The 16555-nt window shown below is 36.4% G+C and overlaps 1 protein-coding gene across 3 annotated transcripts in view; it reads left to right on the top strand.

Annotated features, from left to right (window-relative positions):
- LOC138167030 (bifunctional heparan sulfate N-deacetylase/N-sulfotransferase 3) overlaps nt 1-16555 on the top strand; it is a 233962-nt gene that overhangs the window by 206040 nt on the left and 11367 nt on the right. For all 3 annotated transcript variants that reach the window (XM_069095607.1, XM_069095589.1, XM_069095598.1), the window contains exons 10-12: nt 1912-2086; nt 5004-5174; nt 9245-9354. In XM_069095607.1, the coding sequence (XP_068951708.1) occupies nt 1912-2086; nt 5004-5174; nt 9245-9354 (456 nt within the window). The remainder of the gene's footprint in view (nt 1-1911; nt 2087-5003; nt 5175-9244; nt 9355-16555) is intronic.

Below are 16555 nucleotides of genomic sequence, written 5' to 3' on the forward strand. Positions count from 1 at the left end.
CATCAGGAAGGTGATGCCATGACTAGCAAGTGAATTGGGTTTGAGTGAGGGAGGGCTGTGCAAAGTCACCAGCCTCACTGTCTCCTCTGAAGTTATCTGGGTCCAGTGGCATAAATACATACAAACATACATACATATGTACATACATATACATCTCCTATGGAAGGCTTTATCATATGAGACCAACAAGAGGGGAAAATATACATACACTCATATGTCAAAAGGAGTTGCTCAAATTTTGAAAAATACTTTGTTCAGTCATTGGGAAGCTGCTTTATTTTAATTTTGGTTAATCCAAAGTAATGAAGGCCTGGGTGCTTAGGAGAAGTAAAAACTATACCATGACTAAAATAGCAGATCAGAAGTCATAGAAGACAAAGAATAGACAGATTTTCCCTAGGAATATGATGCCAATCATGAACTCAAAGCTACTTTTTAGACTGTATAAGACAGAGAAATTGTGATTTTGTTTATTATATTTGGAGTATTTCCAGATGGTGAATTGCAAACATTATCTTGAGAAATAGTTACATGTTGATTTAGTATAACAAGCGTTCTTAATCTGAAGTTAGTGAAATTCAAAGATAGATAGGGAGGTAGATAGATAGATATTGATAACTATTTCAATATAATTGGTTTTCTTTGTACTTATATGTGTTAATATTTTAAAACATTATTCTGAGGATTCCACAGGCTTCATTAGACTGCCAATGAAGATGAGAGAGAGAGAGAGAGAGAGACAGAGACAGAGAGAGATACAAAGACAGAGAGAGAGAGAGAGAGTTTATAACCCTGGAGCTTATAAAATAAAAGATTTACAACTGAAAGAGATCTTAGAGGAAGCAAAAGTCTGAAGAGGTGAAGTAATTTACTCCAGGTTACAAGGTGATTTTGAAACAAGGCAGAGATTTGAACTCAGACCCTCTGATTCCAAAGCAATTGATGTTCCCACTATTTCAAGCTCTCTCTTTCATATGTATATAAGGATTGCCATTTTCTTGGAGTGTTCAGGGCATCATTCATTTTTTTCAAGTTCAGTATTTATCCTTGAGCTAACAGGAGCCCCTATACACATTGTGCTGATGCCTTAATGTCCTGGCAACCTAAAATCCTGCAAAACATTGGGGATAGCCCTGGTGAAGTCCATAAGCTGTGATATCTTATCATCTTTTGTATATTTGTCCATGTTTGATACATTTTGACTATCACTAAACTAACCTGAAAAATGAGCATCTCAGAATGCAAAACTTACATATATTTATGGACCCCAAAAGCAATCTGGCCTCTGGGGGTCAATCTGAAAAAATAGGTAAGAATATCTGACATAGACCTCTGGTCTGTGATATTTCAAATTCAAGTATAACAACATCAACATGATACATGGGAGCAAATGAGTAAAGGGAAGATTTAACTGTTAGATTTTTTTTCAGCTAATGAGTTGAAGGGTCACATATTTAGAGTTGCTCATATATTTAGAGTCTAAACTCCTAATTTTGTATATGAGGAAACTGAGGCCTAGAGATGTTAAAATATATGAGTAAAACTGACAGTTATTAAGCATCCGAGGCAGTATTCAGACTCAGATCATCTGATTCCAAATCCAGTTCTCTATGTAATAAAGCCTGGAGATATATTCCTTTTCATTGTTTATGTCCTGCCCCTATTCTTGCCAGCTGATAAAACATAGAGATTGGTGTGAATGTCAGAGGAGCAAAATAAAGAGATTTTTCAGGGTTCATTGTTAGAATTCAGGTTATTCCTCTCAAGATTATCATTTGGACCATTCTCTAGATTGCCCTAAAGAAGCTAGATTTTGTTTATGAAACAGAAAATTACCTTGACACTTTTAACATCTGCAGCCAACAGGAGATAAACTGCTGACTTGTTTTGAGAATTATGTTCCTTTTCTAGGTACATGGATTTCTTCCCCGTGCCCTCCAATGTCACTACTGACTTTCTATTTGAGAAAAGTGCCAATTACTTCCATTCAGAGGAAGCTCCCAAGAGAGCAGCATCCCTGGTCCCCAAGGCCAAGATCATCACTATTCTCATTGACCCGTCAGACCGAGCATATTCCTGGTACCAGGTAAGAATGAAAATGAAAGCTAATGTTTGTAGAGTGCTTTACATTTTAGAAGGCAATACAGTCCTTCCCTGGATTTCCTTGTGGAAATTATTCTAATGTAAGAATAAGGAGCACTGCCCCTATAGTGGGAGGAAATGGGTTCAGATTCAAATTCCAACATTCCCTTGTATGATTTTAGACAAATGGCTTCATATCCCTGCATGTGAGCTTTCTCACCTCCACATTCAGAGTAGGCAGTAGCCTCTAAGATTATTTCCTACTCTAGATCAGACTTCTTAACTTGGGGTCTATGAATATTTTTTGTAATATTTTGATAACTGAATTTCATTGGTTGCCTTTGTAACCCTGCATATTTTGTTTTGTGAATTTAAAAACATTATCCTGAGCAAGGGTACATGGGCTTTACCTTTTGCAAAATGACTCCAATGACATGCCCCCCCCACACACACAAAATGGTAAGAGCCATCTCCTAGATCTGTGACATCTTTTAAGCAATCTTTACAGTAGAAAATTTTATCATTCAATTACTATAGTAGGTCTGTAGTGTTTGAAAAAAAGAAAACGTGTAAGGTTTCTGGTACCTGTTTAAATGATTCCACAAAAATAGGGACAAGTTTGTAAAAGACTTCATTTTTTTCTCTTAGTGAATGAATTTGCTTGAAAGCAGTATAATAGAGAACATCTATTTGTCACTGCATTTTAAAAAAATAAAAGACCTTATAATCCTTTACCTTTATTATTCCTTATCAAACCCATGTGTAATGAGTAACTATGTAACTTAAAAGAGAAGAGAAAGTATATTCTAAAAGTTTAAGAGACTCCCAGAGCTCCAAGGGAAAGGTAGAGCAAAATCTGAGATAACAATTCTTCATCCCTGGGAGTTTAACCTTTTGAGCTTGCTGAATCACAGCATCTCTCTCACACAGCATGCTCTTTTTAAGCCCTAGGGAGCTAACACTTTGTGTAGGTAATGCTTATCAGAGAAACAGACAGCAGGAGATGTTGCTTTTCTCTGTAACAACTTAATGGACACTCCATGAATATATAGTACTTGGTTAGCAAACAAGTTAAAGAACAACCCCATGATATTTTAATAGCTAAATGAAAAGGTAAATTGAAAAGCAACTTAAATTAAATATGAACCTATTTTGTGAGGTCAGCATCTCTGAAGTCCTCATTTTTGTGATGAGACATCTTTACCTTATGATAAAAAATGTATTTGATATATCACTATCATTTCCAGCCTTTGCTAGGAAGCCCAGATGTAATCAGCATTCTGTAATCTTGGGAGAAAACCTCCAGGCAGCTCTTCATTTTCAGTGGTAATAGAAGATGGGGAAATTAGAAAATCACAGAAAAATCCAAGACTTCATATTGTTCATTAGTGAAGGCCTAACTCCACACTATTAAAAAAATAACCTAGAAAAATTGACAAATAGCAAAACTGACTGATTGGAGTCTCAGCCCTCTCTCCAATACTTTGAATTTCTGATGAAAGTAGTAACGAGCATACAAATGACCACAATGCAAATAATGAGAGAGGAGAAGAAAATGTAAGCTTCTGAATCATTAAGTTTTGAATAATGAAGGCTTGACTGAAAAATGAGCCATCAAAACTTGAAAATGATGAACTGTTTTAAATATTATAAATAACCAAAGCACTCCACAGTGGTACAGGGCAGGCTGACAGAAGAGTAATAGCTTACATTTGCAAAGCACTGTATGCCCTAGAGAGCAGACTCACAAATATAAATTCATTTAATCTGAACCCACAATCTTGTGGTATCTGTACAGCAGAGGAAGTATTATTGTGACCACTTTACAGATAGAGCAACTAAAGACCAGAAGAGCAAACACATGTGCTCATGGTCAAATAATTAGTAAGTGGCTGGCAGGAGAGGCAAGACTGGGTGGGGTTCCCTTAAGGGAGTATTCACATTGGTGAGATTACAGATGCATTAAAGAGTCAAATTCACAGAATGCCTTACCATTAGAAAGATTTAATTTTTAAATCTCATAGGATAGATGAGGAAAAAAAAAATCCTAGATATTTCTGAGTTGGTAGATTTAGTATTTTCAAAGGCTTTAATATTTAGTTATAATCACAAAGTGCCTTCTACTGTAATTTAAATGTATCACAATGTATATAGAAAACTTGTGACAGAACTTGAGGGTCCCATTGTATATAGAATAAGGGTGGGTCCCATGATTCATTTGTAGGGAACTTCCAAGTGAGGAAACTCCCTCTACCAATGCATGTCAGTAACTTCAATTCAATTCAATAAACATTTATTAGACTCCCATTATGTGCCAGATACTGTGCTAAATGCTGGGCATACAAAAGTCTTAGGAATACTATAATCTTAGAGAGTTGCCTAGACTATAGGCATTGAGAGCTTAAGGACTTGTCCAGGGTCACACCGTCAGTATGTATGCATCACATCAAGGATTTGAACGTAGATTTTCTTAGTTTTGAAGCCAGTCTTCTATAAACTATGTCATGTTGCCTCTCGTGCTAACTATATAATGAAAATGATACAAGTCTACCACAAAGGAAACTTAGGAACTTAAAAAGCAATACATCTTTCTGAATTCATTTCCTGGGGAAATATATATTTTTTTCCTTTATAAAACATTTTCAAATAACATTGCTTAAAGAATCCTATCAACAGAAACTTAACATATTTATAGACAAGTCTCTACATGCCTTACATGCTGATAGCATGGCTTTGAAGCCGTTTTTCCAAGGAAATATATCTAAAAAGCCACTCTCAGGCTTTGTTAATTGCAAAACAAATAAGTCTTTTCTAAAGCAAAGGTCTTTGGTTTCAACTTTTGATCTTCTCCCAAATATTTACTTGTCCTTGCCTATGACTGGGATTGAGATAGCTTTCATGTCCCATTTTTTCTACTGTAGCATCAGCGATCACATGAAGATCCCGCAGCTCTGAAATTCAGCTTTTACCAGGTAATCACAGCTGGTCCCAGAGCTCCTTCAGAGCTGAAAGTGCTACAGAAGAGATGCCTGGTACCTGGCTGGTATTCTACCCATATAGAAAGATGGTTAACTTATTTTCCTCCATTTCAGGTATGTGGACAAATCATTTTAGAGCATATAAAATATAATTTAGCTCATAGCTTTGGTTCTTGGTCCAAAGAAGGAGGAATAGGAAGGTGGAGATGGGGAGATGTTTATGTTTGTTTTTTCCCCTCCCAATGATTACCATTAGTCTCAAATGATCATTTCAATATAATCAGTCTCCTTTGTAATACTAGACATTTTATTTTATGCATTTAAAAACACTATTCTGAGAAGGGATCCATAGGTACAATGCCAATGTGATATACACAGCACCTTCAGCAGCTATGAATATGCAGGTGTAATTCTGAATCACAAAATATAACAGATTCTCCAAGTGGAAGACAGAACCAGAACATTTATTCACACACCAGAAAATCAAATTCCAACAGCAGAAAGCCAAATCCATCATAGCAACAAAGAATGCATAGCAATGCAGAGGGCACTGACATCCCCAAGCCTTCCCCCTCCTAGGGCCTTCCCACAAACAAACACTCACAGCTCCCTGCCTGCTTCCTCTCTCTCCATCAGCTCTACCTGCTTTATCAACTTCCTTTCTCAGCTGTCCTCCAGCTCCACCTCTTCCTGCTCTACCCTTTTTATTCCACTCACTCAGCACTTATCAAGCTCCTCCCACTATAGACTCATGCAACACAGGCTTCCATGGGACACAAGCAAGTAACATGGGCCTATTAATGGAGGGAAAAGATATTCCCATTAAGCAAAAATACATTAACAATACAATAGGTTTCACCAACTACCAAAGGGGGCCATGTTATACAGAAAGGTTAAAAATTTCGGTATTAAACACATTATTCTTTTCCACAGTGTTCTTTTCTACATTGCTACTACAACATACTTGACATGATATATGAATGTGCATACACATATATATGTATTTGTATATGTGTGTATAGCCACACAAATGTACATATTAGAATTGTGTATATATGTATATACATACATATACACACATACGTACATTCATGCATGCATGCATGCATGCACACACATAGTATTGTACAAATTACTTGGGGCAAAGCAAAATAATTAAAGTCATCGATATATATTAAACTTTCCAGTTCTTATGTTTTTAAAGCTTTGAATGTGAAATATGTCTTCCTTTTGCTATAACCACTTATTTTACAAAATTTGTCATCAAATTCGCACGATTTTAACATGTTTTTTTTAATCCTTCCTTATGAAACTACACTTATCACATCAGATATTTTAAGTATGCCTCTGACAAATAGTCAATTTGTCTAAGTCTGTCCTTGATTATAGTCCATAGGTTTTCAATGAGGTTTAAATTAGGTTAGTTTATCTCAATCTCATGGATAAATTTCTTAACTTTTTGTTTTGCATGACATGGTCTTATTATAGTGTCCTCTCTCCATTTGGAAATTTCTGTAATTCAGAAACAGTATTTATTACAGTTCATTATTTTCTCAATGAAGATAAATTTTCAAGGCCCACTGGAAGAAAAAGAAATGTCCCAAACATTTTGTTTTACCATCTGATGGAATCACCAGATTTTATAGGGTAATCAGAAATCTATCTGACAATATTTTTTGGTATAGCCTAGAATGAAGAATGAGTTTATCAATAAAAATTACCTTTTCCCAATCATCAGGACTCCAGAATTTGTGTTTTCATGTCCATAACAAAATTTACTGTTTTTCCTTCATTTCAGTGGTTAGTAGATGCTTTTTGTCTGGTTGGTTGTTTGTTTTGTTTTGTTTTACTTTTGTTTTCATTTTTACTGGACTTCATACTGTTCTAGCTACAGTAAACCTGTGTCACACTATAGGGTAAACTATAACACCTCCAGATGCTGGGTCTCTCTGAATGTCTTTACTTGTTTTCTGAGGATTAATTAAGCCATTTTGAGTAATATTTTCTTAGCATTTCCTTGTTTTCTTTTTTTTTCATTTTCAATTGTAATTTGTGTTTGTAACACTGATTCCCTTTCACTGTGGGCTTGAATGATCCTTGAAATACTTGAGGACACCCCACCAGCCACTACAACATCTCTATCAGTCTTTGAAGTGTGATCTTTAAGGACTACAGCATTTACATGTTTCCTTGGGGGTAATATTCGTTCTTCAAAAGCACAGAGTTAAAAACATGAAAAATGAGAGCAATGAAATGTGTATGGCATGAAATTGAGGACTGAACTAACACAGAACTAACTAAAAATATGGAAACCATTTCAATGAATATTCCTCGACACAAAGTCTGGCATTTTAAGGCAATCTAGTATAAATAGAAGCACATACACACACACACACACACACACACTTCCATTACTGTCATAAAATAAAGCCAAATAAAAATTATTGCATGTTCCAAAAACATCATATACCACTATATTCATATATAAATATTTATACACACATACTTATACACTGATTTTCAAATGTACTGTTTTCTACACATTTCTAAATTCTTAGTCCTGTAATTTTTCTCTTTCTGCTTAGTGTTGATAGTACTTTCTGGATTATAAAATACTTCTGAAATGACAATTAGATATTGTAATGCACACAAACTGCATTTAGATTTCGGCAATTTAGAGACTGAATGCTATGTAATTTTAATAATCAAGGTTGGCCCCAGAAAAGAACTGAGGCAATGCACTTCCCTCTTTTCTCTGAAGAAGAGGGAGACTGTGGGCACAGGATATTGCATAAAGTGTCAGATTCAGATGATATATTGGTAGGTATGTTTAACATTTTCTCCCTCTTAAATTCCTATTATGTATCATGCATAGAAATCCCATATAAACCTATAGTAAATCACAGTTTTAGGTTTTCATTTTTATTTCCCCTTCCTTGTTATGAGAAATGACTTATTGGGTAGGAGAAAGGGAGGGATATATTTAGAAACAAAGGTGATGATGATGATGATATATATTTATATATATATATATGTAATTTTTTAAAAAGATGCCAGGTTTTAGTGTACTAAAATTTAAATATGAATTTAAAAAGTAGGTGTAGGAGAAAACATTTCAGCCCTAAAACCTAAGATAGGTAAATTTAGTCATCAGAGTGTCCAGAATTGAGAGGTCATTAGCCTGCTTTATTTTCCCCTAAGGAGAATACTTCTGGAGTTCAACTCTGAATGCTACATTTTTAAAATAAATTGGCAAATCAGAGTTAGTCCATCGAAAGATGAACAGGATCTTTAGGGAACTAGGGCTTTTATGTGGCACAGGGGACAGAGTAATGGGCTTGAAGTCTGAAAGATTCATCTTCCTGAGTTCATATCTTAACCCAGACACTTGCTAACTGTGTGATCCTGGACAAGTCGCTTAACCCTGCTTGCCTAAGTTTCTTCATCTGTAAAATAAGCTAGAGAAGGAAATGGCAAACCACTCCAGGATTTTTGCCAAGAAATCCCCAAATGGAGTCATGAGAAGTCAGACTGAAAAAAATGGGCTGAAAAACACCTGAACAAAAGGGACAATGACATTGGAAACATATTTAAGGAGATTGGGGGTGTTTAGCCTTGAAAAGATCATTTTTGGAGATGGAGGAGACGTCACCGTTGTCTTAAAGTATTAGAAGTCCTGACAAGTGAAACATGATATAAATCCTCTTGTTCCTAGAGGAGAGAAATAGAAACAATAATGGAAGGTGAAACGAAGCAGATTTAGGCTCGACATGAGGACTTACTTTCTCAAAATGAGACTTTACTAAAATAAAATGGGTTATGCTTCAAGAAAACGTGGCTTTCTTTGTCATTGGGAACCATCTAGCAAGGTCAGCGTGGATATTTGTCAGAGATGTTCTACAAAAAAAGAATACTTCCAACCACTAGATTCAATTATCTCTTAGGTTCCCTCCAATAATAACTTTCTATGATTCTGATGTTAAAATTGGTCATTAATAAAGATGGTAAGGCTGATCTTGCAGCAATATACATAGACCTTCATTGGCTTATGTTGCTTCACTCAATAGAAATAAATTTACCATGTACACGTTTTTTCATTTTTAAGCTCAAGTAACTGATTTTTTTTTAAACATTGTATATTTTCTTTTCTTTTGTTGTCTCACTTCCTCCCTTCCCCCATTCAGTTACTAATTATTGATGGGCAGCAGTTAAGGACTGACCCTGCTACTGTGATGGATGATGTGCAGAAGTTCCTGGGAGTCTCTTCTCATTATAATTATTCTGAAGCCTTAACGTAAGTATATTTGTTAATTAACTTGCTTCATTTTTTAGCCATAAACTGATTTGGAAATAATTATAATGTGGTGCTACTGGTAAACAACTGGTCATTTCTTTCCATGCTAATGACTGGGTAGCTATGACTATTAGATTTGGTAGCACAATGGATAATACACTAGACTTGGAATCAGGACAACCAAATTCAAATCTCTCCTTAAATATTATCCAATGACCTTGGACAAGTCATTCAGCCTCAGTTTGCTCAACTATAAAATGGGAGTAACAAAGTGCCTGCCTCCTAAGATTGTCAAGGATCAAGTGAGATTTTTGTAAAGTACTTAGTATAGTGCTTGGAACACAATAAGCATGTAGTAGATGCTATAGAAATGTTAGTTTTTATATTATTTTTGTAGGTATAAATGGGACATGTGTTTTAATATTGATTGGGACTTCAGAAGCCCTGACTTATTATTCTTAACCATCCCTGTAATTATTTTTAACTATCTCCTCCTCCCACATGCCCTCTTCATGAGAGACTGTTTTCCCTACCATTAATCCCCAAGGGTTCTAAGGCCTTTATATCTACCCTGCTTCTTTCCCTGCCTACATACTACCTGCCTTTTCCATCTGCTACAACCTGAACAGACACAAAAGCCCTTCTTAATGTGTTGTCTGCTCCAATTAGAATGTGATCTCCTTGAAGCTCGATTTTCTGTTTGTATCCCCCAAGCAACATAGTGATTTACATGTAGTAAATGCTAAATAAATGATTTTCTATCCCATTCCATTCCAGATATAGATTGAGGAAACAATCATTGTCAAGGGACGGAAAAACAGGAAGGGAAATAAAAATGAATAACCATGAATCCTAAGCAATAGTTTGTTTTCTATGTATGATGTATGCATAGTGGGTACTTTAAAAGAAAATAATAATTAATTCTTAACAGTTATGATGTCTGTGTTCGATACTAAAGGTAGCATGTACACTTCTTGTAGATATAAAAAATATGTCTCATTTGTCCATAACCATCCACGATAAGTGATTAATAAGAAACTTTACAACAGTATTTGTCTCGAAAATAGGGATCCCATCTGATTTCTCTGGAGTCAACATTTATTATGCAAAGGACTCTAGTAGGTAGTGGGGATAGAAAGACAAAAACGGGGATAGTCCTTGCCTTCAGGGATCAATGCTAATCTATTGTGAGGGTTAAAAAAAAAACCTGTTTATAAACACACATACACACACAACCATACACATACACATAGCCCAGTAATTTTAGGAAGGAGCAAGCCCTAAAAACTTGTGGAATCAGAAAAGGGTTTTGTGTAGATGTCTCTTACATTGATCTAAAAATTCTAAGAGATGGAGCTAAATTGTGGGGGAGAAGGGTAAGCAGTATAAAAACAGAGACATAGGATATGAAATTGTTGTCCTGATATAAAATTTAGTAGAGGAATTTGGTGGGAAGGCACAGTGTGTGAAGGAGAGTAATTAAAAACAAATCCAGAAAAAAATATTTTAGAGGCGATGCAGAGTCACTGAAGATTTTTTGAGAGCAAATGACATTGTTAGATTTGAGATGAGATATGATTGTTCTCAAAAACCTTTCAATGAAGAGAAAATAAATACGCATTGACTGTATGTTATATAAAAGCAACCACTGACTTCATTCAGACACAACTACATAGATCAGTGGTTAGAACACTGGATCTGGAGGCAGGACAACCAGTACCCAAATCCATCCTCAAATATTACCAACTGTGTACCCAACTGGGCAAGTCACTTAACCTCTGTTTCAATTTTCATATCTGAAAAATGGAAATAATCATAACACTTACAATATTGTGAAGTGTTGTAATAATTATATCATTATAAAATAATAATTATTATTATTTTCCCAGAGTCATTGTAATGATCATGTCAAGGATTGTATTGATAAAGTGTGCTACAAACCTGAAAGAGCCATATAAATGCTACTTTTTATTATTAATTCAGAAATTTATTTGCCAATGTCACTTTCAAAATCCTTCCGTTTCCCTATTTTTTTTTTTACTACTTGAATTTTAGTTTTATACAAAATCAGCAATATATTATGTAGACATATTAAAATGGTTTCCTTTTTCTTTTTCTGATTTTTGGAGAGGGTAAGGCAGGGCAATTCGGGTTAAGTGACTTGTCCAAGGTCACACAACTAGTAAGTGTTAGTGTCTGAGGCCTCATTTGAACTCAGGTCCTCCTGACTCCAGGAGTGGTGCTCTCTTCACTGCACCACCTAGCTGCCCCAATGTCTTCCTTTTTCAAACCAAGGGAAAAATCCCCTAGATTTTGCCAATTTGCAACCCTGCTGAAATTATTTGATGCACTTTAAAAAAATTTCTTACTTGATCTCTCTCTCTCTCCATATATGTATATATACATAAATATTCTGAGTACACTAAGTTCTTTTATTACATGTCAAAGTCTGTTACAGTGAATTCCATTACATTGAAAATCTTCATTGAGATATATTTCCAAACCTATTCAACAACCATTTCATTTTTAGTTGAGTTTTATTCAACTAAGTGGATACAATGAAATTTATTGCAACTAACAATTGAATACTTTTCAGGAAAAAAAAAGAACAAAAAAACTTTCATGAAAAAATTGAAGATAGGGCATCTTAAGATCACTAGGGAAATGTAAAAAATGCAGCATCTTTCCCCTATCAACTATGTACTAATATCTAAAAAGAACCCAAAATGAGTTCTAATGCATCAGTGATAAAAAAAAAGCAGGTGGAATTTTGGAATTCTTGTAAAAACCACCGGATTATTCTTTCCCTCAGGCATACAGAGGTTAAGTGACTTGTGCAGGGTCACACCTAATAAGGATTGTGTTCTCTGCAGACTCTCTCTATTTACAACAGATACCAATGCAGTTATCTTCCTTCTGTACTCTGTTTTCACTCACCCAAAGTAATGTGGGGCAAGAACAATTTGTGACTCAGCAATGGGTCCTTTGTTTTCCTTGTGCACTAGCTGAAAACAGTTCTGCCAGCTCCTTTACTTGCTTTCCCAAGGAGACCCTGTGAGAGACATCCTTCCTTACTTTTAATACCAAGCTCTTTGTGTTTCCAGGTTTCATTTGTCAGGCAACAAGTATTATTAAGTGTTTACTATATTCCAGTCACTGTACTCAGGTCTGTGAATACAAGGGTTAAAAAAATAAAACAACACAATACCTTCCCTCAAGGAGCTGACATATGATGGAACTGGAAGGTAATGTCAGAGGGAAGGGACTATGTTGGCAGTAAAGGAATGACCTCTTACAGAAGTTGGGATTTGAGTGGATCTATGAACAGAGTCAGGGAAATAAGGAGTCCCAAAGTTCCCACTTCCCCTACCCTCTGTAATGTAAGGGAGAACATTCCAGGCATGGCAGACAGACAACAGAAATTCACAGTGTAGGATGATGGCGTGCCATGTGTGAGGAATGCTAGCTAGGTCCATATTGCAGGATGATGAGTGTATAGAGGGGAGGAGAGCACAGGAAAGCTGGGCAGGTAGGAAGGGGCACATTGGGAAGGGCTTAAATGCTAGAAGATGATTTTCTGTTTGATCCCAGGTGATAGGGAACCTCTGGGGCTTAGAGTGTCGGTAGTGGTATAGCCTGATTCCTCCTTTACTGTGTTCACTTGTTAAACATTTTGCAAAGATAGCCGAAAGGGGGCAGTGAATAGAGCACTGGCCCTGCAGGGAGAAGAACCTGAGTTCAAATCCGACCTTACACACTTGACACACTTACTAGCTGTGTGATCTTGGGCAAGTCGCTTAACCCCAATTTCCCTGCCTTTTCCCCCTCCAAAAAAAAACCCCAAAGATAGCCAATTTTGAGTATAACTAGATTACCTCTTCTGTTAATCTTAAGCAAGTAACCAAACAAATCAAAACAAAAAGCCCTTTAAAGTACATATCCACATGCCTCCAATATTGTATCTCCTTAGTGGTCAGATGAGAGAGTATTGTAAATAGATGTGTGAGGTAAATTTGTCCTCATTTCTGAGTTTCTTCTTTTTTTTTTGCCTTTTTTTTAGAGGGCAATTGGGGTTAAATGACTTGCCCAAGGTCACATAGCTAGTAAGTGTAAAGTATCTGAGGCCAGATTTGAACTCAGGTCCTCCTGACTCCAGGGCCAGTGCTCTATTCACTGCACCACCTAGCCGCCCTTTCATTTCTGAGTTTCTTGTTCCTGAATGAAAAGGCAGGTGTCCAGCTCTATAACCCATGGATCTGACTTAGAAGGGAATTTGTTGTTTTCTGAAAAATTATGAGCAAAGATTTAAAGTAAATTGAAAAAAAAGTGGCATATTGTATATTCCTATCTTATTTCTTAGTATGAAACTTTTCCTGTATTCAATACTGTGTATGCAGAGATCTTATCACCTTCACAGTAGCATATAGGTAGATAGGTAGATAGATAGATAGATAGATAGATAGATAGATAGATAGATAGATAGATAGATAGATAGATAGAGATACAGAGATATAGATATATAAACCTGGGAAGTGGGGGGGGGAATAGATTTCTTCGACGTTCAAGTTATGTGGTAAGGAATAGCACGTGAAAAGTACAACTTCCTCTTTGTGTGATTCATACATGAAGGCACATGTAAGAGATGCTTTGTATTTCAGTGGATTAAAAGGCCAAAGACTGGAAAGTTAAACTCTTATTTGTGACCTCCTTTTGATTTGGTTATTTCCTTTGACCTCTTATTTCTATAAGCTTGTAGATCTCTGCCATAATTTTTAGCATTGGTACTGACTCAGGTATGTGTTTAATATTCACATGACCTTAAAAAAAAACTAAGTGGTTTTAGTTTTAAATTGGAAATTCAACTCTTTATTTTGACTTTCCAAGACTCTTAGGAAAGCTTTTACTTTTTTTTTTTTTTTGAAAAGGGGAAAGGAAAAAATCTCCATTTAGTGCTTTCAAGTTGGCTATTGTTTGGTCTTAGTTTTTTGGGGCTTTTTAGACATCCTGTAACAAAGCAGTAAGTTGGAGCTGAGGATTCTATGAAGATAAGCTATTTTTAGAGCATGATCTTTGACTTTCACACTATGCATTTGTCTCCTCTCTAACGGCCTCAAGCCCGTTTTTCATTCATCTCCTTTGCCAAGAAAAGGCAACATAAAGTTGAGAGAATAAAGATCAAAGCTACTTGCTCTATACAAGAAACTGTAAGTCATCTGCAGTTGGGTTATGCCCAGCTGAAAATGCCCATTATATGATTTTTCACCTGGCATTCAGTGGGTTGAATAGTACTGGAATTACTTGCATAGATAGAAAGCACACCTTCCCCTTGAGTAGGTGTGTCTGAAATGTCCACCCTGTTGGTACAGATAAATACAATTCCAATTGGTTCCCTTTTATATATTCCTTTGTCAACCATAGCTCTGCCCAATGTGCCTTAGAAATGGTGAGTGGGTCAAATCTCATAGAAGATCTAGGAGGTCCGTATTATTGTCTGTGGTCAGAATTGCTCTCCCTTTATCTCGGTGTGCCGCTTGCCAGTTTGTCTGACTCGTGTCTTCCTCCTTGACGGGTAGCTGGTCTTGGTCATACAATTCTGACTTGATAATAGTGTGTTGTCTTTGGAGATGTTTAGAGTGGCTGTGAGTAAAGGAATCTATACTTAAGATGATGCTAGTATACCCAAGATGATTAAAGACCTAATATATAGATTCAGTATCAATTATTTGTCCAATTGTCAGAAGTAAAAGATCAAGGACTTTTCAGAAAAATTGAGTAAATTGGTCAGTAGCTTCCAATGCTATCTCATTTGCCTTTTTTTGGAGGGAAGGGGCAGATAATAATTTGATTGGTGAATTTTTTTCTCCATTGTTTGGGAGTTTTCCTCATCTTGAGAGCTGAGCTCAAAGTGCCTTTGAATTATTATTTCTTTGATGAAAACCTAGTCTCCTTCTGACATTTGAGGTAGAATTGCCAGGCTTCTAGGTATTACAGTTCTCTGTTACCATGAATTAAAGGCTTTCTGCTAACATTATGGCTTTGATATTGACCCAGAGTCAGTGAAATGCTGCTCCAATTTCTAGTTGCTTCTGTAGAGTTCAGAACAATTGATGAAACTTTTATCTGCACCTAAAATGGGAACATGAAAAAGCAAGTGAGGCAGTGTAAAGAAGGCAAAAGAAACCATGTGCACTTAAAAAAAAAAAGTTATTACCGCAACTTTAAGCTACAAACTATAACTTATGAGACCAAGATCTCTGTAGTACAAGTGCGGAAGCAGTGCTGAAGTATGTACCCTTCTGCCCTACCCAGGTCTTGGTTCCATATCTGGTAAATGGATCTCTCAGAACTTGAGGGTTCGGATAATAATTCCTTCAATAAAACATTGAAATACCCCAATCAAAAGCAGTCTACCAGATGGTATGAAGCAGTCCACAGGAAGGTAAAAAGAAATGAAAGCATTTGGTGTTCCCTGGAGTCTCAGGAAGTCCCTTCCTAAAACTGTTTATAGACCCTCCTTTCCCAAATAACCTATAGGAGGACCCTAGATCAGTTACCTAGGGGCAAAGGTAATTCAAACTTCCCCAGGTCCCTCAGTCTTGGTTTACAACAGCAATGATTGGTGGTGTGGGAAAGGTTACTCAAGGCATCCCAGTTCCATTAATGTCTTGGCCCCCACTTTTTGCCTTCTTCCTAATCACGGAGGTCAATTCAGTACTTCAGCATAGTCTGCTCTGCTAGGCAATGAGACTCAGGTCACCTTTTGTAACCAGTACTGCCAGAAACAATCCTTACTGGAGTATATTCAATATTCAGGCAGATGGGTGGCATAGTGGATACAGTGCCAGGCCTGGAGTCAGGAAGACTCATCTTTCTGAGTTCAAACCTGACCTCAATACTAGCTGGTAACCCTGTTTGCCTCACTTTCCTCATATGTAAAACAAGTTAGACAAGGGAAGGGCAAACCACTCAAGTATCTTTGCCAAGAAAACCCCAAAAGCGGTCACAGAGTCAGGTATAACTGAAATGACTGAACAACAACATTCAATAGTCAGGGTTAGCCCTAGCCAGATTTTTCACCAGCATTTTTTCTCTAGTAATAGGATTTCCTTATTAGCAAAACCAAAGCAAAGAAGGCCCATTCTGGCATGAAATCATATGGCTCTAGAAGCTTTAATACTGGCTCCCTGCGTTGATCTATTTT

The sequence above is a fragment of the Petaurus breviceps genome, unplaced genomic scaffold (genome assembly GCF_028583685.1).
Source record: "Petaurus breviceps papuanus isolate PSGF00001 unplaced genomic scaffold, PetGlider_PUasm1.0 126, whole genome shotgun sequence".
In the NCBI taxonomy this organism is placed as follows: domain Eukaryota; kingdom Metazoa; phylum Chordata; class Mammalia; order Diprotodontia; family Petauridae; genus Petaurus; species Petaurus breviceps.